At 38.1% G+C, this 26,451-nt stretch overlaps 1 protein-coding gene across 1 annotated transcript in view; it reads right to left on the bottom strand.

Moving 5' to 3' along the window:
• Positions 1-26,451, bottom strand: part of LOC132536531 (syntaxin-binding protein 5-like) — a gene marked incomplete at its 3' end in the record, with an annotated part of 117,854 nt that overhangs the window by 25,915 nt on the left and 65,488 nt on the right. Inside the window, exons 4-5 of the mRNA XM_060184532.1 lie at positions 19,948-20,029; positions 16,197-16,297 (exon numbers count right to left, since the gene is read on the bottom strand). Of these exons, the coding sequence (XP_060040515.1) occupies positions 16,197-16,297; positions 19,948-20,029 (183 nt within the window). The remainder of the gene's footprint in view (positions 1-16,196; positions 16,298-19,947; positions 20,030-26,451) is intronic.

Here is a 26,451-nt window from a genome sequence, read left to right as displayed (position 1 = left end):
CATCAATATGTCCTGGAGTTCCACTTCCTCAGAGCCCTGCCCCACTAGGGAAAGAGAAAGACAGGCTGGGAATATGGATCAACCTGTCAACACCCATGTTCGGTGGGGAAGCAATTACAGAAGCCAGACCTTCCACTTCCTGTACTCCATGGTGACTCTGGGTCCATACTCCCAGAGGGATAAAGAACAGAAAAGCTATCAGGGGAGGGGATGGGATATGGAGCTCTCATAGTGGGAATTGTACCCCTCTTATCCTGTGGTCTTGTCAGTGTTCCCATTTAATAAATAAATAAACTTTTAAAAAATTTTAAAAAAGAGATACCAATTTATCACACTTATGAACTTTCTATTTACATACATATTAAATACAAATATAGCATCTAAAATCAAATCACAATATTATACTACAGATGCACTTTACAGAGATAAATTAATCTCACAATATGGTTATGATTTGACTGTACAGCTACTTTAAGCTTGACAAATCTATATATATACTGTGCTTTTCACTCACCAGTTGCCTTTGGATTCTGTTCTACAGCACCATCACATGACTTTACAATCATTTGGCATTAATATATAGTATGTGTATATAATATTCCTATTTATTTATTTTATTTACTTTCCCTTTTGTTGCCCTTGTTTTTTTTATAGTTGTTATAGTTATTATTGTTGTTCATTGTTGTTAGATAGGAAAGAGAAATGGAGAGAGGAGGGGAAGACAGAGAGGGGGAGAGAAAGACACCTGCAGACCTGCTTCAATGCTGGTGAAGTGACTCCAGCTGGGGGCTGGAATCGGGATCCTAAAGCTGGTCCTTGGGCTTCATGCCACTTGCTCTTAACCCGCTGCACTACCGCCCAACTCCCTATCTTCCTATTTACTATATAATCCATAACAATTAAAATATTACTAGTTGGGTCAATACAATCATAAATGCTAATTTAGCTTCACATATTACATCCATGTGGCAGTATTTTTGTAAGAAATGACTGACTCAAATAATTCAATATATCTTTATTATTGTAGCTATAGAAATAAAAACATACTATCAGAAATTTGTGTGGGATCTACCACTGCAAGACCATGTCCGTAGACTCCAACTTGAGAAGCACTGTCAACATGCCACCACATATATTTTTTTTTAAAAAGTAAAATGATTGGGAGTTGGGTGGTAGCACAGTGGGTTAAGCACACATGGTGAGAAGCACAAGGACCTGCTTAAGGATCCTGGTTGGAGCCCCCAGCTCCCCATCTGCAGGGAAGTCACTTCACAAGCAGTGAAGCAGGTCTACAGGTATCTATCTTTCTCTCTCCCTATCTTCTCTCCATTTCTCTCTGTCCTATCCAACAACAATGAACAACAATAACTATAACAATAATAATAATAATAAATAATTAAATGATTTAGGATCAGGATGTAGCTCAGTGGTAGAATGCACACTTCACATTATGAGGCTCTGGATGAGAGCCCAGAACTATAAAATTTGAAATAAAAATGAATACAGAAATAAAAGCAAATTATTAAAAAATACAAAAATTGTGGTATATGGAATTCAGCATGAGATTAACTTTCAGACATTCCCCCCAAATTATAAAGTAGTTCAAGTTTAGACATAATTTTTGTCTGACTTTCAGATGAATTTTGAGTTCCTTGAATGATGATTCTGGCTCTATTCCTGGTACCATCATAAGAGCTAAGAAGTGCTCTGGTTCTCTCCTCTCTTTCTCATAATAAATCTTTAAGAATAGAAGTATGGAAGGCGGAGCAAAGATAACAACTTGGAGACAACACCTGGCATGAGCTCTACAAGGAGGCTGCTTTAAACCTTGGAATTCCAGGTGAGGGTAGGATTTCTGGGCCAGTGGTGGAGAGGGAGTGCAGTGGTGGTCAGGGTGGAACCAAGAACCAGTCCTACAATCCACCTCTGGGCAAAGAGAGACCAAAAAGGACAAAGGAAACAGGGATTCAGCCTGGAGTTTTCCATTAGGCTTTTTCTCTCTACAATCCCCCTGCTCCAAGACCAACTCCCACACCAGCTGTTCCAGGTAGGCCTCCTGTGGAGCTAATTTATTTATCAAGAATCCAGGCTCAGCAGGAGTGTCACCCAAAGCAGAGGGAAATATTTCCCCAAGCATAGGCTTTTTTTTTTTTCTCTTTTTGAAGGGGGCTGGAACTCTGAGTGACAGAATACCTGACCAATCAGGGCTTCTGTCTTGCCTGGGTTATATTACTGTCTTCCCTCTACCTCTTGAGTTTGTTTGATAGCTCCTTCTTGTAATTGTTTTTGCTTAGCTAATCTGGAGTGGATTAATCTGCAGACTACTAGGGTATTATTATTATTAATATTATTATTATTATTATTATCACTTGTCTGTTTTCCCTCCTTTCCAGGTTGGCCAAAATTAGCAGTTGTTGCTTTTCCCATTGATGGGTGTGCTATCCATTGTGGGAGGAACTTCTGTCTCTCTCTTTCTTTTCTCCACTTTTGTTATTCATTCCTCCTAGCTGATCCAAAAGGTTTTTCTTTTTTTAACTCTCTCTCTCTACCTATATTCTCTCTCCCTTCCCACAATCTCTTAAATTTATGCTTGATAGTGGATTTTTATAATTATCTGTTCTTTCTTTAGATATTTTTTTCTGAGAGACAGAGATTGAGAAAGACTGAAAACAACAACAGGGGCATATGGGATGATCTCAAAAGAAGTAACATCCACATAATTAGCCTACTAGAGGGAGAAAAAGAGGAAGGGGAGGAAAATATTCTAGAAGAAGTAATAGAAGAAAACTTCCCAACCCTAAACAACAGGACATTAAGATTCAAGAGGCCCAGAGTCCCAAACAGAATCAACCCAGACCTGAAGACACCAAGACACATCATAGTTACAATGAAAAGAAGTAAGAATAAGAAATGATACTAAAAGCTGCAAGAGAAAAACAAAAAGTCACATACAGGGGACTCAAACCCTGAAAGCCAGAAGAGAATGGCAAGATATCTGTTGAGCTTTAAATGAAAAGGGCTTTCAACCAAGGATAGTATATCCTGCTAGACTTTCATTCAGACTAGATGGAGGGATCAAAACCTTCGCAGACAGGCAAAATTTAAAGAAGGCAACGATCACCCAGCCTGCCCTGAAAGAGGTTCTAAAAAGACCTCTTATAAACAAGAACATCACCATAATACTTGCCATATATCAGAGCAAATACAAAATTGTTGAATAATGGCACTACAATACATTCAATCCATAATATGTCAGTGGATTAAATTCACCCATTAAAAGGCACAGAGTGGGAGAATGGATCAGAAAACAACCTAACCATATGCTGCTTGCAAGAATCCCACTTGACCCAACAAGAGAAACACAGACTTAAAGTGAAAGGATGGAAAACTATCGTACAGGCTAATAGACCACAAAAAAAAGACAGGAAAATCCACTCTCATCTCTGACACAACAGACTTTAAATTAAATAAAGTAATAAAAGATAGGCAAGATAATCACACCATGATCAGAGGATCAATCAACCAAGAATACTTAATAATTATTAACATCTGTGCACCCAATGAGGGCCCATCTAAATACATCAAACACTCACTGAAAGAGCTACAAAAATACAACAATAATAATACAGTAATAGTAGGAGACTTCAACACCTCTCTTATACTTAGATCAACTAAACAGAGAATCAACAAAGAAACGAGAGAATTGCACAGCTATTTACAAGATACTGGGTACTATACAGCAAACCCTAACAAAAGTACTTTTCAAAGTTAACCCAATTACTAAATAATGTGATGATAACATTAACTATCGATTGTCTTTTTGAACCCTAAGACAGCAGGAACCTCACATCTCCACTATAGAGCCTATATTTCCCCCAGTCCTGGAACCTTAGGATAGCACCCACATTCCCACATGCCTCTCCCAATCCATATCAAATAATATTGCATCTGCCGATTGCAACCTAATCAACGCAACGATTGCCACTTCAACATGCTTCAGCTCAGACTGTGTCCAGAGACTACAGGTGTGGAATGACAACCCTTCAGCTTCATTACTCGGGTGAGATCTTTCCTTTCACAGTATTCTCTAATTCCATCCCAGGTGGATCACTTTCTAACAAAGTCCCAAAACCTAGATATAGACCAGGTTCTGTGAGAGAGAGCATATGTTCACACGTATCCATAAACTGGTGCAAAATACATACCTGAAAGCAGAAGTACACTAGAGTTTGCAGTGAGTACCCCCCTAACACTTCCTCTCCACTATTCCAACCTTTGGGTCCATGATTCCTCAACAGTTTGTTTGGCTTTGTATGTTAACTCTCTTTTCAGCGACCAGGTGCCAGATGCCATCAGGATGCCAGCCAGGCTTCCCTGGACTGAAGACCCCACCAGTGTGTCCTGGAGCTCCGCTTCCCCAGAGACCCACCCTACTAGGGAAAGAGAGGCAGACTGGGAGTATGGACCGACCAGTCAACGCCCATGTTCAGCGGGGTAGCAATTACAGAAGCCAGACCTTCCACCTTCTGCAACCCACAATGACCCTGGGTCCATGTTCCCAGAGGGATAGAGAATGGGAAAGCTATCAGGGGAGGGGATGGGATATGGAGAGTGGGTTGTGGGAACTGTGTGGAGTTGTACCCCTCCTACCCTATGGTTTTGTTAATTTATCCTTTCTTAAATAAAAAATAAATTAAAAAAAAGAAAGAAGAGAATTAATCAAAGAGATGGATATACTAGACCTCCTGGACATTTTCAGAGTTATTCACCCCAAGAAACTCAAATGCACATTCTTTTCAAATCCATGGAGCACATCTTCAAGGAGAGACCACATGTTAGGCCACAAAGACAGTATCAACAAATTCAAGAGCACTGAAATCATCCCAAGCATCTTCTCAGACCACAGTGAAGTAAAGCTAATACTCAACAACAAACAGAAAATTACCAAAGGTCACAAAATTTAGAAACTCAGTAACATACTGCTTAATAACCACTTGGCCAAAGAGGAACTCAAGCAAGAAATTCAAATGTTCCTAGAAACAAATTAAAAAGAAGACACAAGCTATATTTGGGACACAGCTAAAGCAGTACTTAGAAGGAAACTCATAGCCATACAAGCACACATTAGAGAACCAAAAAAAGCTTAAATCAATGACCTTTTTGCATGTCTTAAAAACTTAGAAGAGGAACAAAGGTAAGCAAGCAGAAAGACTACAATCAACAAAATTAGAGCAGAAATAAACAATATCAAAAATAAAAGAACCATACAAAATATCACTGAAGCCAAATGTTGGTTCTTTGAAAAATTAAACAAAATTGACAAACTCTTAGACTCACAAAATTGACAAACTCTTAGACTCACTAAAAAAAAAAAAAAGGAGCGGGGGTGAGAAGAAGACTCAAATAGAACTGAAACAATAGAGGAGATATCACAACAGATACCATTGAAATCCAAAAAATCATGCAAAGCATCTATGAACAACTATATGCCACTGAGCTAGAGAATCTGGAAGAAATGGAAGAATTCCTAGAAACCACCCTTCCAAAACTGAACCTAGAAACATACTTCAATGTGGATCAATAATGGTAGGTAATGTTCCATTTTCCAAAGGAAGGTTGGACAACATACTCTACCTATCACCCAAGGAAGATGGGTTCTGAAATTAGTGAAGCCTGGAATGTTCCTAGCCATGACCACAGAACATATGCGAACTCAGACCTACAGGGATGCAGAGGTTACATAGGCTCTTGTGCTGAATATGGGCCCCAGATGAAATCAATGGGGTTTACAGTTAACAATATTTATAGCTTTCCCATATTTTCCCATCTTCTTCATCCTATCTTTAATGGAGCTTGAAGAAATTATGTTAAATTAGATAAGTCAGAAACAATAGGATGATGTTTATGACCTCACTCATAAACAGAAGTTGAAAAACTACATTAGAAGGGAAAACACTAAGCAGAACTTCGACTGAAGTTGGTGTATTGCACCAAAGTAAAAGACTCTGGGGTGGGGGGGAGGATTCAGATCATGGAACATGATGGCAGAAGAGGACCTAGTGGGGGTTGTATTGTTATGTGGAAAACTGGGAAATGTTATATGTGTACTATTGTATTTTCCTGTCAACTGTAAACAATTAATCCCCAATAAAGAAACTTAAATACACACACGTATATTCCTAATAATTTGCTTTGCTTTATATCTTAATGCTTTTCGGCTACCAAGTTGCAGATGCTACCATGACACCAACCTAACTTCCTTGGGCAGACAACCTCACCAATGTACCCTGGAACTCCACCTCCCCAGAGCGTTGCCCTGATACGGAAAGATAGAAACAGGTTGGGAGTATGGATTGACCTGCCAACACCCATGTCCAATAGAGAAGCAATTACAGAAGCCTTCCAACTTCTGCATCCCATAATGATTCTGAGTCCACGCTCCCAGAGGGATAAAGAATAGGAAAGCTTCCAATAGGTGGGATGGGATACAGAACTCTGGTGGTAGAAATTCTGTGGGATTGTACTCCTCTTATCCTATGGTCTTGTCAATCAGTATTAAGTCAGTATATATATGTAATATATATATTCCTGGATTCTTGCCATGAAAATTGTGAATCCATGAATCTGGAATGGAACATATGACACTGACCTTGTAAGTCAAGGACCCTCAGTACTCACTGAGTACTTCAAAATGAAGTCCATTATCTGGAAGTCTGTGAGGAATGCAGAGTCATACTACCCACCTCAGACTCAGAAACTGCATTTCAATGAGTCATATGCACGATAAAGTTTAGAAAGAAAATGTCTAGGTGATTCTGACACAGATAACCTATGATCTATATTTTAAAAAACTGTCCAGAGTTAAATGTTTACTGCTTATATACTCTTCTGATTTCAGAGGAACTTAAATATCTATATATTTGTAATATAGATAAAGCATTGAGGTTATGTAGCCCCCCCCAAAAAAATCTACCAAAGCAATTATGATAACTACAATTATTTCAATGGGAAGGGAAATGGGCAGATTGCCATATTAAGATTCCCTTTAACATGTCAATTTAAAAACTGAAATACAGAAGTTCTAGTGGGAAAAAAGAAGTATGAAATCATTAAAATTTCTTTATGTCCTGATAAACTATACTTGGGTAAAGAATAAGTGTAATAGTTAAGTGAAAAGTCACCTGAAAAAGCAGTCAGTGGAGGAAATAAAAGATTAACTACACTTAGAGAATAGAGCATTATAAATTATCCAGTCTGAGCAATAAACAGAAAATACATATAAAAATAATTGTAGGATAAAATAAATGTCCTAATAGTCATATTGCCAGGGTCCCAGAAGAAGAGAAAAAAGGAGAGAATGGAGTGTAAATCCCAAAACTTCTTTATTTGATCATCTGTTAATGGACTTTTTTGGTTATTTCCATGTCTTCGCTGTTGTAAAATAGTTGTGCAGCAAACAAATGGGTACATATATTTGAAGTTAGTGCATCTGTAGTCTTCCGATAAAAACCTAGGAGTGGTACTGCTGGGTCTTGTGATATTTCTAATTTTTAAGAAATCACTGTTAATGTTTTCCATATAGACTGCATCAATTTACATTCCCACCAAAAAAGTACAAGAGTTCCTTTTTCTCTATACTCTTATCAACACATGCTGTTTCCAGTCTTTCTGGTTTAGGCCATTCTCACAGGTGCATACCTTAAAGTTCTGCTTTGCATTTCCCAATGAGTGAAAATGTATTTTTTCATGTGTCTGATTGCCATCTGATTGTCCTTGGAAAATTGTCTATTCAGATCTTAGATCCATTTCTTTTTGATTGAGTTGTTGAGTTATATGAGTTCTTTATTTTTTTTATATTACCTCCTTGTTAGATGTCTAATGTGCAATTATATTCTAGTCAGTGGGCTGTCTTTTCATGTTTTAAGTGGTTTCTTTCATTGTATAGAAACTTTTTGTTTGATGTAGTTGACTTATTTATTTTTGCTTCTGCTTCCGTTGCATTTGGAGTTGAATCTCCAAAGACACCTTGCAATCTATATCCATGAGTGTCTTGCCTATGTAGGTTCATCCTTCGGAGGAAAATGTACCATTCTGGTAACTTTTGCTGAAAATAGGAGATACTATGCATGTATGAGCTCAGAAAATACATAGAAAGTCTCTATACCTTCTCATTTTTGTTGCAAACCTAAAACTGCTCCCAAAAAAATTAAAACTGAAAAAAATTAGAGTGAGGGCCTAGCAAATACTCATTACAATTATACATATAAAAATATTAACATATCATAATGCTGGAGAGATGTGGAGAATTTAGACCATCATATATTACTGGTAGGTAATATAAACTTGGTGCAATTATTCTAGAAAAATGTTTGGCAATTTCAACTCATAATAAACAATAAACTGCCATACACCTTGCTAACTGCATTCCTATAAACTAATCCCACACAAGTGAAAAACTTAATGGTCATAAGCAAGAAACTGGCATACTTTAATGATGACTCTTTAGTCACTACCAGGCCACACCATCACCTAGGGCCCTAGTCAGGGAGTCATGGGATTCCCACACAGACATGATGGGCCCAGACCTCTAACCCCTCTTGCCTGTCATTGGTCATTTCCATCAGGAACAACATAAAGGATCCCTTTGTGGGCCCCTACAGGAATGCCCTTAATGTGGATCAACAATGATAGGGAATGTTCCATTCTCCAAAGGGAAGTTGGGCAACATACTCTACCTATCACCCGAGGAAGATGGGTCCTGAAATTAGTGAAGACTGGAATGTTCCTAGTCATGACCTTAGCATATATGCAAGCTCAGACCTACAGGGATGCAGAGGTTACATAAGCTCCTGTGATGAATATGGGTCCCAGATCAAATTGATGGGGTTTATAGTTAACAATATTTTTATACTTTTCCCATGTTTGGGAGCTGCTCTTCCCTGATCCAGCTTTCTAGTCCTTTTTCCAACTATGATACCATCTCCCCAGATAATACCTTTAGCCCACACGCATATTAGATGTCAGGCTCAGGCAAAAACAAGTAAAGTCATGAGTCCCTTGGAATATACCTAAAATAGACCTATTAGCTTTTTCCAAAATGGAGACCCCAAATCCTCATCTGCAATATTCTTGCCTTTAGGTTCATGATTAGTCAACAATTTGTTCTGCTTCATTTCTTAACTCTTTTCCAGCCTCCAGGTTCCAGATGTTACTATGATGCCAAACTGACTTCACTGGGCAGAAGACCCCAACAATGTGTCCTGGACCTCTGCTTCCCCAGAGCCCTGCCCCACTAGGGAAAGAGAGAGACAAGCTGGGAGTATAGATCTACCTACCAACGCCCATGTTCAGCGTGGAAGCAATTTACAGAAGCCAGGCCTTCTACATTCTGCACCCCATAATGATCCTGGGTCCATGCTCCCAGAGGGATAAAGAATAGGCAAGCTTTCAAGGGAGGGGATGGGATAGAGAGTTCTAGTGGTGGGAATTTTGTGGAACTGTACCCCTCTTATCCTATGGCCTTGTGAATATTTTCATCTTATAAATAGAATTTGAAAAAAACCAAAACAAAAATACCATACAGATGAATATTCACAACTTTATTTGAAATAGTCAAAAAATAGAAATAACCCAGGTGTCCTTTAGTGAATGAATGGTCAAACTGGAAGGAATCATGGAGTTATCAAAAGGCACTAACTTCCAGATGAATAGATTCTTAGAAATCTATTTGCACAGCAAAGTGACTACCAAAACATTCCATATCTTAACTGCTTTGATTTAAATACCTTCGTTCTGATACTCTACTACAGTTAAAAGCACTAATACCAATGTGTGAAACTAGATCAGGGTGCATGGGAGCCTCTCTTTTATATGCTTTAACTGTATATGGATCTACAATTAACTAAAAACATCCTTCTCTTTCTGGCTTCATCACACTTAACATGATTCCTTCAAACTCCATCCAAGATGAGGTAAAGAAAGTGATGTCATCATTCAAAAGAACTAAGTAGTATTCCATTGTGTACACATACCAAAACTTTCTTAGCTGCACCAAAGTAAAAGACTGGGGTGGGCGGGGAGTTCAGGTCCTGGAACAGGATAGCAGAGGACCTAGTGGGGGTTGTATTCTTGTTTGGAAAAATGAGAAATGTTATGCATGTACAAACTATTATATTTACTGTCAACTGTAAAACATTAATCCCCCAATAAAGAAATAAAAATAAATAAATAAAATAAAATAAAGCGTAAAAAAACTTTCTTAGCTACTTATATGTTGTTGGACACTAAGGTTTCTTCCAAGTGTGGGCTATTCCAAATTGTATTGCTATGAACATAGGTATACACAGATCTCTTAGGATTAGGTATATTTATTTCCTTAAGATATATCATCCCCTGGAGAGAAATTGCCAGGTCACAGGGTAGGTCCATTTCTAGCTTTTTGAGAGTTCTTGAGGCTTCTCTCCACAGGGGTGGACCCATTTATATTCCCCCAAGCAGTGTAGGAGGGTTCCTTTACCTCTGCAACCTCTTCAACACTTGTTGTTAGATCCTTTCTGATGTACGGCATTCCCACTGGAGTGAAGTGGTATCTCATTGTCTTTATTTGCATTTCTTTGATAACCAGTGCATTTTTGTGTGTATTTTTCATTCATGGCAAACAGAAAAAGAACACTATTCCTCACCCACATTTTCAGTTGGGACAAGTTAGGAGCTTCTTCTTCTAGCGTTTGCCCTTCTTCCGTAGCCAGTCAACAGCATCAGGTTGAGCCTGATGTAAAGTTTCGAGACCTCCTTTGAATCTGGAGAGGTGGCAGTCATTGACTATGTGGGTCATAGTCTGTCTGTAGCCGCAGGGGCAGTTCGGGTCATCTCTGGCTCCCCAGCGATGGAACATAGCGGCGCACAGGCCATGGCCTGTTCGATAGCGATTGAGGAGGGCCCAATCACAACGTGCTAGGTCAAAGCCGGGTTGACGCTTGCAGGGGTCTGTGATGAGGTGTTTGTTCTTTACCTCAGCTGACTGCCAACTCTGTTTCCAAGAGTCTGGAACAGAGAAGTTCAGTGTAGGCGTAGGGGACCAGATTGGGTGACGAGACGTCAAGCGTTGGACAGGGTGGGCGAAGATATCCGCGTATATTGGCAGGTCCGGTCGAGCGTAGACGTGGGAAATGAACTTAGATGATGCCACATCCCGACGAATATCTGGCGGGGTGATGTTGCTAAGAACTGGCAGCCATGGAACTGGGGTGGAACGGATGGTTCCAGAAATTATCCTCATGGAGGAATATAATTTTAAAGTTAGGAGCTAATACACCCTAACTCTTACCTATCACAAATAGGTAGCAATGCTGTGAAGCTGTTCAGATGGTACTTACAGAGCCAAGTGTGGAAATAATCTTGCATCACCTAATTGATTGGAAAAGATATTATATAACTCCCCTGTAGGGAGTCAGTAGCATACAACACATGCTGATCCTTCAACCTCTTCTAATGATAAGAAATGAGGGAACAGAAGTTGGATGAATCAGCAGTCTGCTCTTTTACCACCACCCTCCTTCCTGTACAGCATGAGACAGGATGGAGGTGAGCCTCTACTCTCACCCAGTGACAAGACATGGCAAGAGGGGATAGTTGGCACTCCACATTTCTCCCACCTTGGTGTCAGCAGGGACAAGTGGAAACAGCATCTGCCCTAGTATGGCATCAATGAAGCAAAAATGGCTTAGTAAAATGCAGGCTATTAAATACTCTATTGGTCTCTATGCTCAAATTATTGGTATTCACTAGGAAACTCAACTTATATTCCTACTCAATAGTCAATGCTGTAAATTGGTGTTCTAGTTTTGGAAGGAGGTTATCTACATGTTTGGTGGGGGAAAGTGGAAAATAGATAAATGTCCACCCTACTCAGTCCTGCACATCACACCTAGATAGGGTGACAATGATAGGCCAAATAAATAAAATGAAATCGCATGTAGAGTCTCATCCAAACGTTTCACAACCAATGCCATAAACTAGGACAATCAAAATTAAATAAGGACAATCAACAGATGCCAACACAATGAGACTCTAATATTAAATTATCTGAGAAAAATTTAAAGCACCAATTATCAGTATTTTAGAAAAGTGGTTCTTGAAACAAATGAAAGATCTTAGTAAAGAAACAAGTTATATATATATATTTATATATATGTGTATATATATATATATATATATATATATATATATATATATATATATGTATATAGGCTGACTTCTACTAAATCAATGCAGCCAGGGCAAGTGTGCCACATTTTACTTTGTACTGTATACAGAGACACCAAGCCTGAGATGTCAACCTTCCAATTATAATATTTCAAAAAAAATTTTTTGTACTATTTTTACTTATTTATTGGATAAAGTCGGCCAGAAATTGAGAGGGAAGGGGATGACAGAGGGGGAGAGAGACAGAAACCTGCAGCCCTGCTTCACCTCTTACAAAGCTTTCCCTCTGCAGGTAGGGAGGGACTGAGGGCTTGAACCAGCGTCCTTGCACATTGCAACATGTGTGCCTGAACAGGTGTGCCACCACCTGGCCCCCCTCCAATTCTAATAATTTGTTACCAAGTTTCAGATGCTAGCATGATGCCATCCTGACTTGCCTGGCCAGAGGACCTCACCAATGTGTCCTGGAACCTCAACTTTCCAAAGCCCTACCCATCTAGGGAAAGATAGAAATAGGCTAGGGGTATGGGTTGACCTGCCAACATCCATGTTCAATGGAGAAGCAATTACAGAAGCCAGACCTTCCACCTTCAGCACCACATAAAGAATGTTGGTCCACACTCCCAGAGGGATAAAGAATAGAGAACCTTCCAAAGAAGGGTTGGGGTATAGAATTCTGGTGGTGGGAACTGTATGGAATTGTACCCCTATTACCTTACAATCTTGATAATCATTATTAAATCACTAATAAAAATTTAAAAATCTCAAATGGAAAATATACAATAACAAAAAGCTCTCTGGTAAACTCACTAGTAGAGGAGAGCCAATAGAAGGAAGAATCTGGAAACTGAGATAAATAGAAATCATCCAACAGAAACAAAAAATTAAAAAAAAATTTAAAAAGTAGAGTCCCAGTAACTACAAAGTAATAAGAAATGATCTAATATTGGTGTCATCAAAATTCCAAAATAAGAGGAGAAAGTACTTCAGGCTAAACAAATTCTAGTAAAAAGAATGGTAGAAATATTTGAGAAATAATTTCAAATTTGACAAAAAGCATAAACCTACAATACATGATAGTGAGTGGATACCAAATAGGAGAAAATCAAAGAAATGGCAGAGATGTAATTGTTAAAATTCTGAAAACTAAAGAAAGAAAAATCTAAAAAGGTAAGAGAAATGACTCATTACCTATAGAGGAGAATAACACTTCAAAATAAGATGGTATTCTCACCTGAAACCATGGTAACCAGGAAATTGTCATATTTTTCACATGCTTTAAGAAAAGACTGTCAACTCATTGTATAATCAGAAAAACATCCTTTAGGAATAAAAAGTAAAATTAAGATGTTTTCATCAAAGGAAAACTTAAGATAATTTGTTGCCAGCCAAACTACCATAAAAGAATGGATAAAACAAACTTTCAAATAAATATGAAAATAAAAGAAGTTTGGATCATCAGAAATAAAGAAAACTTTGTTACATATAACATTTGCTTGTGTATGTATGTATGTATTTCATCTCTGTTTTTGTGATGTGTGTATTGAAGGGATTTTTTATGTTGTGGTCTCTCTCTCTTCTCTCCCTCACCCCCACCTCATAAAAAACAAACAGGCAAACAAAGCAAATCAAAATGTTCAGCCTTGCAATTGAAAGGGAAGAAATGACCATTCCTTCTTCTGACACAAAAGTATTTTCTTTCATTACCATCAAATTATCTTATAATGATCCTGTCATTCACTGCTAAGTTTGTTTCTCAAATAATAATTTTTTAAAAATCGTTAGTTGAGTGCACATGTTACCATATTCAAGAACCATGTGCAGGCCCCTAACCCCCAACTGCAAGAGGGAAGCTTCACAAGTGGTAATCTGCAGGTTTCTCTCTCTCTCTCTCTCTCTCTTTCTCGCTCCTTTGCTGTCTCCTCTTCCTTTATAAGCTTCTCTGTCCTATCAAATAAAAAAAATAATAAATAATAAAAGAAAAAGTAATGGCTGAGGAAATAGTTCAACTTGCAGAATATTAGACTTGTATGTCTGAAGTCCCTGGTTCAATCCCAGTACCACAAGTATTGGAGTGGTGTTCTGGCTTTTCTCATACTCTGTCTCATGGGAAAATTCTTTCATATGCAATAAATAAATTTTAATTAATAATACTTAAATTATAGAGAAAGATAATAAAATACATACTTTATTTTACCTCAAGATGATTATTATTAAGCATAATCTAAGTTATGTTCAAGTTAGTTGAATATAACATTAGAAATGTTAAACATAGGGGCCAGGTGGAGGTGAATCTGGTTGACAGCACATGCTACAATGCAAAAGGACTCAGGTTTGAGAGTACTACAGGAAGAAAGCTTTACGAGTGGTAAAGTAGGGCTACAGATGTCTCTCTTTCACTCTTCCTATCAATTTTCCCCTCCCCTCTTGATTTCTGACTGTCTCTATCCAATAAAGATAATAAGAATATTTTTAAAAAAAGAAAATCTAGACATTTGGTACACTATTTAACAAGAAAAACATAACACTTTTTCCATGTCTATGCCTATACATTTGGTTTATTATTAATATTTCACTCTAGAATGGAGAAATATGAATTCTGATCAAATTATGTTTGAAAACATTAATTTGAATTTGTGACATTGCATAAAAAAAATCAACATTTTTTGAAACCTCAAACTTTTGTTAGTATTTTTTAACAAAAGTACTTAATTAAAAAGGTGAATGTCAATAAGGTAACTGCTGCGGTCAAAAGGTACAGGAATAGATTAGTATTTACTGAACTTTTAATTTTTAAGTCTGGAGTCTTAACACAATGACCAACAACAACACACACATACACATAAACATCATTGCTAGAGTGCTAGTTTATAACATGAAGAATAAAAATAGTAGCTATTTTTGTTAGTAGCTCCCCATTAATAAATACTATGATGTGTCTTTATTAACTATGAATCTTCTATTTAAAAAACTCCTCTAAAAGGAAGCATAAGCATTATTTCTATTATGGTTGTTTAAAAAAATTTTCAAATATTAACCTGAAACTTGCTCAGGAAACAAAATTCTTGTACATTACATTGTCTTTTTGAACCCTAAGACAGCAGGAACCTCACATCTCCACTATAGAGCCTATATTTCCCCCAGTCCTGGAACCTTAGGATAGGGCCCACTTTCCCACATGCCTCTCCTAATCCATATCAAATAATATTGCATCTGCCGATCGCAACCTAATCAGCGCAACGATTGCCACTTCAACATGCTTCAGCTCAGATTGTGTCCAGAGACTTCACGTATGGAACGACAACCCTTTGGCTTCATTACTCGGGTGTGATCTTTGCTTTCATAGTATTCTCTAATTCCATCCCAGGTGGATCACTTTCTAACAAAGTCCCAAAACCTAAATATAGACCAGGTTCTGTGAGAGAGAGCATATGTTCACATGTATCCATAAACTACTGCAAAATATATACCTGAAAGCAGAAGTACACTAGAGTTTGCAGTGAGTACCCCCCTAACACTTCCTCTCCACTATTCCAACCTTTGGGTCCATGATTGCTCAACAATTTGTTTGGCTTCGTATGTTAACTCTCTTTTCAGCGACCAGGTGCCAGGTTCCAGATGCCATCAGGATGCCGGCCAGGCTTCCCTGGACTGAAGACCCCACCAATGTGTCCTGGAGCTCTGCTTCCCCAGAGACCCACCCTACTAGGGAAAGAGAGGCAGACTGGGAGTATGGACCGACCAGTCAACGCCCATGTTCAGCGGGGAAGCAATTACAGAAGCCAGACCTTCTACCTTCTGCAACCCACAACGACCCTGGGTCCATGCTCCCAGAGGGATAGAGAATGGGAAAGCTATCAGGGGATATGGAGATTGGGTGGTGGGAACTGTGTGGAGTTGTACCCCTCCTACCCTATGGTTTTGTTAATTTATCCTTTCTTAAATAAAAAATAAATTAAAAAAAAGAAATTATCCAACTCATATATTCTTACCGTTCTCGGTTAAATTTAAGCGAATGAAGAATAGCTGGCCTCTTCTGTCTAAGATTCCACAAATGAAGTGTATCATCTGAATTTGCACTGACCAAAGCACCCTGAAACAGAAAGAAGACAAAGTAAACAAGTGATCTATTAAATTCAGGCTTTTGTGAAAAGCACAAACAAGCTGATTTACTGAATTTTTATTGCTTACATCTATTTTTATCTGTATAGCATAGACATACAAGGAGTGACAATTATATATACTTCAGTCACAAAGACTAAGAATACTAAGAGTAGAGGAAACAAGTAAACCATTGCATCCAGATTTTTCAGTATGATAAGTTTAAGAAGTATCCACTTAGCAATAAAGAATGATATTATCATAAACATCATTGTGACAATTCATTTTTTCCTTTGGGGAAAACTAAGTTTAAATTTGAGTTTCTTATATGTACACAAATTATATAACATTACAGAGAAGTAAGTATCTGATTCAGTTTTATAAGTGCAATAAAAAGTCACCATCATGGGGGCTGGGTAATAGTGTCATGGGTTAAGTGCACATGGCATGAAGTGCAAAGACTGGCATAAGGATCCCAGTTCGAGCCCTGGCTCCCCACCTGTGGAGGGGAGGGGGGTTTGCTTCACAGATGGTGAAGCATGTCTGCAGGTGTCTATCTTTCTCTCCCCCATTGTCTTCCCCTCCTCTCAATTTCTCTCTGTCTTATCCAACAACAACCACAATGGCAATAAGAACAAGGGCAACAAAATGGGAAAAAATGGCCTCCAGGAGCAGTGGATTCATACTGAAGGGACTTCTTCTTCTAGAGTTTGCCCACTGAAGGCACTGAGCCCTAGTGATAGGCAAAAAAAAAAAAAAAAAAAGTTACCATTGTCAAGAACTTTCTAAGTAGTTAGAAAGTATATATTCTTCCTGAGACGTATAACAGGTATAATTTAATTTGTTCTTATAGTTCAAGAAGTTCCATCTCTTGGGGGCCAGGAGATAGCTCATCCAGTAAGAGTATATTTTAACACTCATGAGGACCAGAGTTCAAGCCCCAGCCTACCACAGAGGAGCACCTGCAGTAGGGAGGGACACTTCACAGTGGGTGAAGCAGTGCTATGGTATCTTCCCTTCTCGATCTCTCCCCTTCTTCTGTCTCTTATCCTCTGTCTAGACAAAGCAGAAAAGGGGAGACTTCTGGAAGCAGCCAAACCATGTGCAGGCATGGAGCCTCTACCATAACCCTGGTGCCACCACCCCCTACTCCAAATCCAGTACAACTACAAAAAAGTACTAAGATTCTTTTTTACATATAGTCTCCAAATATGAATAAATCCTATTTCAATTACAATAGGATGCTACCCTGTGACATTGTGAGAGCCTGAAGCTACTCTTTGAGTATTGATTGTGATCTCACAGAATCAAGGCAGTCCTCAGATTCCTGTGTCCAAAGCACTAAATTAGACATAATCTTTCATAGTTCATATCAGTCACAAATAGCAAAATGATTATCCAACTTAGATACTAGGAAGTACTATACTGAAATTCCTAGAAGCTTTTTCTTCCTTAGGAATTAGGGAACAGAAAAATCTAAATGCTCTTCCATAATTCCTAAATCAAAAATGCTTATGAATCCTAAGATGGTCCTTTTTATAATTATGCACATGTGATTTTAGTCTCAAAAAGAAACAGCTTTAAAATGCCAATTATAAGCAAGCTAAAATAATCAGATTAAAATCAAAGAGGAACAGCTTTAAAATACCAATTGTAAGCAAGCTAAAATAATCAGATTAAAATATCCATTTGTAAAACACCTTAATAGTTTGTATAATTTTCACATTTGAATGTAAATATATAAATACACATGTTCAAAGAGATACCCTGATATACACTTTTCACATGAATTCAATTAACTACATTCCATGTAGTAAAATGAACCTTGAATATGCCTTGAGGATTTTTGAGTTTGTTTTACTTGTTTTATTTGTACACTATTTCCAAATGTTTCACATATGTAAAATTGAAAATTTGTTGGGAGCTCTTGATAAGAAACTATTTTTTCCTCTATTGATTTCTTTTTGTGATGAGCCGGGGACTTGAAGATGTGTGGTTTCACTGCACCCAACCTGCCTTTTCATTCAGAGAGACAGAGACAGAGGGAGAGATATCATGGCAGCAGACATAGCACTCCCATGTGGTATAGGACTTGAGGCTGAGCCTAGTATGGCAATGCAGGTGGCCTGCTGGTTAGGTATTGTTTAAGTCATAAGAAAGCAATCTATTTATTTTACCAGTGTACTGCTCAGTTCTAGTTTATGGTGGTGCAAGGAACTGAATCTGAGCCATATGGAGCCTCAGGCATGAAAGTCTTTCTGGATGGCCATTATGTTATCTCCAATGTCTTTTTTTATTCTTATTTTCCTTTTATTTCTCTCTCTCTTTTCATTCTCTCTCTCTTTCTTTTCATTCTCTTTCATGCTCTTTCTCTTCCACCAAGATTATCATTGGGGTTGAATGCCTCATAACTATTTTCTTTTCTTCCTTTATTTTTATTATTATTTTTTTAATAGATGGTAAGACAGAGAGGGAGAAACAGAGAAAAAATAGATAAACCTGCAGCAATACTCTACCACTGGTGAAGATTCTCCCCAGCAAGTGGGAGACCAGGATCTTGAACCTGGATCCTTGTTGGAACAGGAACATAATTAGCATATGGTTGATGTCAGCCTACAAGCATACCATGGACTTATGCAAACCCACAGAGGATTTTAAGTGCCATGTATTCTGGAAATGCCCCAGCTGTTCCTGCGAGCTCTGTTGCAGCTAACTATTCACATGCATTCTCCTTTTCCTTGGACAGCCATGCCTCCTCCAGGGACCTGGACCTAAACATGTGTAGTGGAGCTCTGGTAATCTAGCTTAAAAGACACATGGCTCTCCAGCCATCATGACTAGCCTATTTCACTGCCATTGACTATTTTACTGTACTTAAATAATCACAATGTAATAAACTCCCCATTTGTTTAAACCGTGACCAGACACATGCTGAAGAGTTGTTTTTCTTTCCTTTTCCTTTCCTTTTTCTTTCTCTTTTCCTTTTTCTTCCTACCAAAGCAATACTTAAGCTAGCTTATGGTGGTGCAGGGGACTGAACCTGGGACTTTGGAGCCTTAGGTGTGGGAGTCTTTTTGAATAACCATTATGCTGTCTAACATACCCTTGTTGTTGTTTTAATTACTATTGGTAGTGTATTCACCACCTCCTGGTCCCCTTTTATCTTTTTGCTAAAGGCACCAGGTTCAACTTGTATCCTGAATTTGGCATTATAAAAACTCTGAAGCATTTTTTTCCATTGACTTGCTTAGAGGCTGGGCAGTGGCACACCTGGTAGAGTACAGACATTTCCACTGATGTGTTTAACACAACAAAGCTCTAGAAGACACAAGAATCAATGGTAAAACTATGTGTAAGAAAGCCTTAAGTAGCCTTCAACTAGTGGAAGACCCACAATCTTTCTGAGATTTTTAAGTACATAGCTGGTATTTAGTCAACTATTCATCGCTGTAATTCTATAAAAATAGGCATGCAGGAAGCAGTCAGTACTCTTCTGGTACATGCAAGCTTATTCATAAAATTTAATGAATGGATATAAAGGAATAAAGCCTTATAAAAACATGTCTTTATGCACTAAGAATAATATTTTAAGGGGATTTATTAATGTAGAGAAAGAGTGAAAATTGTCAAGACAATCCTTACCTCATTGATCAAGAATTGAAGTTGCAGAACAGCTGCACCACTTTCATGTTGGCAGTAACAATCTACGCCAGGTCTCCCAAGTCTTATATAATAAAAGTCAAGGACTCGAACATGAGAATGAGCACCAGCATTAACGAGTAAAGAAAAACTTACTTAGTAACTATGGTTTCGTTTTTTCAGTTATCCTTACTTTTGTAAATCATCTTTAAAAAGAAACAAGTTGATGCAAATTACATCACAGAGCATAGGAAACCAGAAAAATGGCCATATAAGATATCCTTCAAAAGCATTCCAGCCTTGGTCATGATTTGTCTTCCCTCCATAAACAAATATACCACTGTGGGGATTTCTGGTCCAGGTAGAGATTGTGAAACCCCGGTACAGTTCAAGAGTAAAGAGAATTATTTTTCAGAGACCAGGCTCCAAGCAGGTGGTTGATTCGCTAAACTATGAACTTGACTCTAGACACAGAAAGAGCTCCTGACCCTGAGAATCTGACTACAGTGTTTTATCTGGGGTATTTTATGAGACTATGTGATATGCCAAGGCACCAGAAGAATCACTGCTCACCCAAACAACTGGTAATTGATATATGGGTTTCAAGTCTTTGGGTGGACCAGGAAGTGTCTTTTGAATCAGTTCCAGCCCCTTTCTGCTGCTGTGTGGGAGTTCCTCACAGGAAGCCTGCCAAACATGAGTGTTTTGAAAATTCAGAAAAGGTCCTATGCCAGTCACAGTTCATGAACAGTGTTTCTGACAACTCAGCTCCTTGGGAGGCACTCCCATCTGAATTCTCAGAGATCCCAATGCCCTCTTATAGCTGCAGTCAGCCAGCATTTCTACTACCACAGGCAGAGAGACTGGACAGGAGAGTTCTGTTGGCACCCCCTGGAGTCTCTGAAAGGAACTAGGCTGAGTCCCATCCCTGCCAGAATCTGCTAGGGATGCCTTCTGAAATAGATACCAGGAAGAACAAATTCACAAGTGTGCACTGAGACATTAAAAAGTCCTATACTCATAATCTTATTCATAGCCACAGTCTATCCATTTGCTACCTGTTCAGAGAGAGTCTAGACAGCAATCTCCAACCCCATCACCACCACCCCAGGAGAAAACACTCCCATCTGTGCTCTGGAAATCTAAGGAGACACTGTGCCCTACTGCAGACCCTCTAGACATGGTCAGGGTCTAAGTCTGGGTCCTAGAAAGAGATATGTCTATCCATGCTACACAATCGGGTCTAAAATCCTAATCTTTGCTGTGAAATTTGACATGGTCCTAAAGCTGGGTTCTAACACCTCTCAGACTCCAGGATCTGTCTTGCCCACTCAGAGTCCATCTAGTAATCAAGCTGCTGGTTTTCAAGTTCACCAACAGTTTTTGGTAACAGTAATAGCTATGGACCTTAAAGCAGATCCTAAGTCCAATGTTACCCTGATGAAAAAGCTAGTAAAGTTCACATTCCTCTAGGAAGCAGAAGGGTTTCACACCAGTCCAAATCTGATAACAAATCCATTTACTGCAAATTGCACTGCAGAGCTACCAACAGCTTAAAAACTGGCTCTAACGCAGAACCACTGTAATTCTGCAGGTAATCCTCTCAATCCAGGAGCAGACAAGAGCAATGCTCTATCTACTTACTGACACCAGTTTTTAAGACTAGACCCTGCAAATACTTGAAAACCAATAATGCAAGACTACATGGATCATAAGCAATCTGGTAAAGGTATGTCACCAAAGAAAACAGAATGATAGTAACTGACCTCATGAAAAAGAAAAGCCGTGATTTGCCTAAGAAAAAAACTCAAAATAACCATAAGGAAACTAAGTGAAATATAAAACAGCATAAACAACTAAATGAATCAGAAAAAAAATTATTGACTAAGATAAATTTAATAAAGAATAGGAGTGATAGGAACGAACCTAAAGAAATGGTCAAACTGAAGAAAATAATTATAGAACAAAATATTCAAAAGACAGCTTCAATAAAAGTCTTTTTTATGAAGGGGGTAATGGTCTACAGTGAACAGTAAAATACAGTAGTTTATACATGTGTAACATTTCTCAGTTTACCACATAACAATTCAACCCCCACTAGGTCCTCCTCTGCCATCATGTTCAAGGGCCCGAACACCCCTCCCCAATCCCAGTCCTTTACTTTGGTGCAATACACCAGCACCAGTCCAAATTCTGCTTTGCGTTTCCTCTTCTGTTCTTATTTTTCTACTACTGTCTATGAGTGAGATCATCCTATATTTATTCTTTTGTTTCTGATTTAGCTCACTTAACATGATTCCTTCACGTTCCATCCAAGATGAGGTGTAGAAAATGAATTCACCATTTTTAATAGCTGAGTAGTATTCTTTTTTTTTTTTTAAATTTCTTTATTGGAGAATTGATGTTTTACATTTGACAGTAACTACAATAGTTTGTACATGCATAACATTTCCCAGTTTTCCATATAACAATACAACCCCAATTAGGTCCTCTGTCATACTTTTTGGACCTTTTTGTATCCCCCCACACACACACACACACCTACTCCAGAGTCTTTTACTTTGGTGCAATACGCCAATTCCAGTTCAGGTTCTACTTGTGTTTTCTCTTCTAATCTTGTTTTTCAACATCTGACTGAGTGAGATCATCCCATATTCATCCTTCTGTTTCTGACTTATTTCAATTAACATGATTTTTTCAAGGTCCATCCAAGATAGGCTGTAAATGGTGAAGTCACCATTTTTAATAGCTGAATAGTATTTCATTGTGTATATATATACCACAACTTGCTCAGCCACTCATCTGTTGTTGGACACTTGCTCAGCCACTCATCTGTTGCTTTCAGATTTTGGATATTATAAATTGTACTGCTATGAACATAGAAATTAAAAAAAAAATCTTTTTGGATGGGAATGTTTGGTTCCTTAGGATATATCCCTAGGAGAGGAATTGCAGGGTCATAGGGTAGGTTCTAAGAGTTCTCCAGGCTGCTTTCCACAGGGACTGAACCAAGTTACATTACTGTTCGCAGTGCAGGAGGGTTCCTTTGTCCCCACAACCTCTCCAGCACTTGTTGTTGCTACCTTTTCTGAGGTATGACATTCTCACATTGTCAGAGAAATGCAAATAAAGACAATACCACTTCACTCTTGTGAGAATATCATACATCAGAAAAGGTAGCAGCAACAAATGTTGGAGAGGCTGTGGGAACAAAGGAACCCTGCTGAACTACAGGTGGGAATGTAAATTGGTTCAACCCCTGTGGAAAGCGGCCTGGAGAACTCTCAGAAGGCTAGAAGTGGACCTACCCTATGTCCCGGCAATTCCTCACCTGGAGATATACCCAAAGGAACCAAACATATCCATCCAAAAAGATTTGTGTATATCTATGTTCATAGCAGCACAATTTGTAAAAGCCAAAGCCTGAAAGCAACCCAGGTGTCCAACAACAGATGTGGTCTATATACACCATTAAAAAATCTGTCTGTCTCTTTAAAGCATAGTATAGATACTGAATTTTTTTTTCTTCTCCAAGAAAGAATTGGCCCTCCACAGAGATTAATGCTTCTGTATATATAGGGAGCAAGAAAATAATGTAATGAGGCTTCTGGACACAGTTTTTTCTGTTTTGCTTGTTTGTTTTTCATGTCTGACTGAAGATAGGTTTGGGTGTATGTGTTGCCTGCCCCTCTACATCAAGACATCCATCTGAATCCAAGTGCTCCAACAGTGCACCTCTGATAAAATGAATAGAAAGATGGCCCAGATCCCTGGTGCAAGGCCTCCTACTTTAAACTTTAAGCCCCACTCATCTCTTTGCCCTTTGTGTCAACATAATCACAGGCTAAAGGAAATCCGCATTATTTACTCCTTTAGTTGCCTGGATATTTGAACTACTCTGGCAGGGGGACTCTCACCTCAGTCCCACTCTATAGCCAAAGCCATATAGCCTTTTCTTTCTCAAAGTCATTCTGGACTGGCTTTAGAAATCTGCCCTGCACTTCCTAGAGGCTTCAATAATGAAATATTTCATCCCGTTGGTACATGAATGATGTCAGCAGTTTCCACATCAGCTCCAAATTTAGATGGGATTCATATGCTTCTGCAGGTAACCATAACAACTAGGAATCATTTTAACTCCTGCATAAACTAAATTCATTCTGCCACTAAGTGACAACAGATTCTACTTATCTGCTGTCCACAAACAGTTGGTAAGCCTAACTACTGTGAGTACCAGACCCACAAATTAGTGTTGGCAGCTAGGGAATTTATTTGGCCTTCTACTTGCTAATATCTCAGCCATAAGGAACCACTTACCTATTCAAAGATTAAATCAAAGATTCAGAGATCTTATGTTGACACCTTTTTTTTTTTTTTGAGGGAAATAAATATGAGGGCTATGTCTTAGAGTAGAGTGAAACTAGTCATATTTCAGAAGTAAAACAATGTGTTTCTGGCTCTATCTACAGTGTTTTCAATTAGACTTAAGCCTCAGTTTGCTACTGGCATGGGTGTTGTTATATATGCTCATGTTTAATCAATGTTTAAAGTTCAATTTCTTGGTCTTATTTTAGGAGTCACTATAAAAAGGAATTATATAGAATCATTCTTTTCCATTAGTGAAATAATACTTTATTTCAAAGCACTCTACAACATTCTCCCACTTTCTTTTCAGATTCCCTGTGAGAACAAATGATTGATAATTATATGCTTCTTTTCCCCACTTTACTGAAGGGTTCATGGTTTACAGTATAATTGTTGACACATCTCCCCACCATAGATATCTGCAAAACACTCTTTTGTTTAACATTCTATGTTATTTGTTTCAGCAACTCAAGCAAATTAATATAGGTGCTTCAGCAACATTTATTTGAGAAGTATTAAAACTTCCACTCAACAAGAATGACTTTTTTTTTCAGAGTTCACAGTTATACATAGATAGGCCAGCTCCTACAACACAGGACAATTTTGAAAGAACTGAAATCATATGCATGTTTTATTATTGCAATGGAATTTAAGTAGAAACCAAAATCAGAAGATAATGAAAAATTCCAAACATGGAAAATAACCAAAACATTTCCAAGTAAGTTATGGTTCAAATATGATTCAAAGCCAAAATGTTAAAACTACATATAACTGAATGAAAATTTTTTAAAAATCAAAAATTTAAGTTCAATGAAAGTAATGCTGAGATAGAGAATAATAACACTAAAACATACCTTAGAAAAGAGAAACGGGCTGAGTGTTGTATACCTGATAATGTAGACACATTACCATGTGTAAGGACCCAAGTTGAAATCCCCAGTCCTCACTTACAGTGGGGATACTTAACAACAGTTGAGCAGCACTACAGGTATCTCTCTTTTTCTCTCTCTCCCTTTTTATCTATTTGTCTCACCCTCTATCAAAATAAAAATAATAATAATAATGGCTGCTGGAGTGGTGGAGTTGTTTAGGCAGTAAGCCCCAGTGTTAAACCTGGTAGCAAGAAGGGGGGAAGAAAAAAAGGAAGAAGGAAGGAAATAAGGAAATCAAATAAATAATTTAAGTGATTTTCTTGCCAAAATCTGAATTAGTGTCATCTCAATTTTAATTAAGATTTATAATTTGTAATGATTATAAGCTTTACTTACAGTTTTAAGAAAGGATAACGTATTAATAATCTTGAAAAAAAAACAATACAAGCTCTATAATGTAGGAAGCTAAATAATACATGTAAATCAGAAAAATTAAAAACAAGAAAATGAAAACTAGTTCAAAACAAGTCATTAAAATGTACAAATGACTAATAAGATCAATATGTGTCTGGGGGTGTGTGGAATTGTACCCCATTACAATAACAATCCTGTAAAAACAATTCCTCTATATAATAATAAAAATATGACTAACTATAAACTACCAAAATTCAAAAAAGATAAAACAGAAAGTCAAAATGTCCAACAACAAATAAATTATAATTGGTACCATATAACTTCTAAAATAAACTCCAAGTATTCCTGAAAACATTATAAACTGGGAGTCAGGCGGTAGCGCAGTGGGTTAAGTGCAGGTGGCGCTAAGCACAAGGACCAGCGGAAGGATCCTGGTTCGAGCCCCCCGGCTCCCCACCTGCAGGGGAGTCACTTCACAGGTGGTGAAGCAGGTCTGCAGGTGTCTGTCTTTCTCTCCCCCTCTGTCTTCCCCTCCTCTCTCCATTTCTCTCTTTCCTATCCAACAACAATGACATCAATAATAACTATAACAACAACAAAAAAAAGAAAACATTATAAACTAATATACCAGCAATTTTTCTATCCAAAGAGCTCAAAAATACCTAATTGAAAAGATTCGTGCACACCACCCATGTTCATGGCAGTGCTATCTGCAATAGTCTACATTTGGAAGTGTCGAATAACAGAAATGGTTACTGGCATATATACACAATGGAATACTACACAGGTCTAAGAAATGATAACATAGTCTCCTCTGCCACGACATGGATGGGTCTAAAGGAAATAATGTTGAACA

Source organism: Erinaceus europaeus, unplaced genomic scaffold (genome assembly GCF_950295315.1).
Source record: "Erinaceus europaeus unplaced genomic scaffold, mEriEur2.1 scaffold_313, whole genome shotgun sequence".
In the NCBI taxonomy this organism is placed as follows: Eukaryota; Metazoa; Chordata; class Mammalia; order Eulipotyphla; family Erinaceidae; genus Erinaceus; species Erinaceus europaeus.
This window is presented reverse-complemented; position numbering and strand designations above follow the sequence as displayed.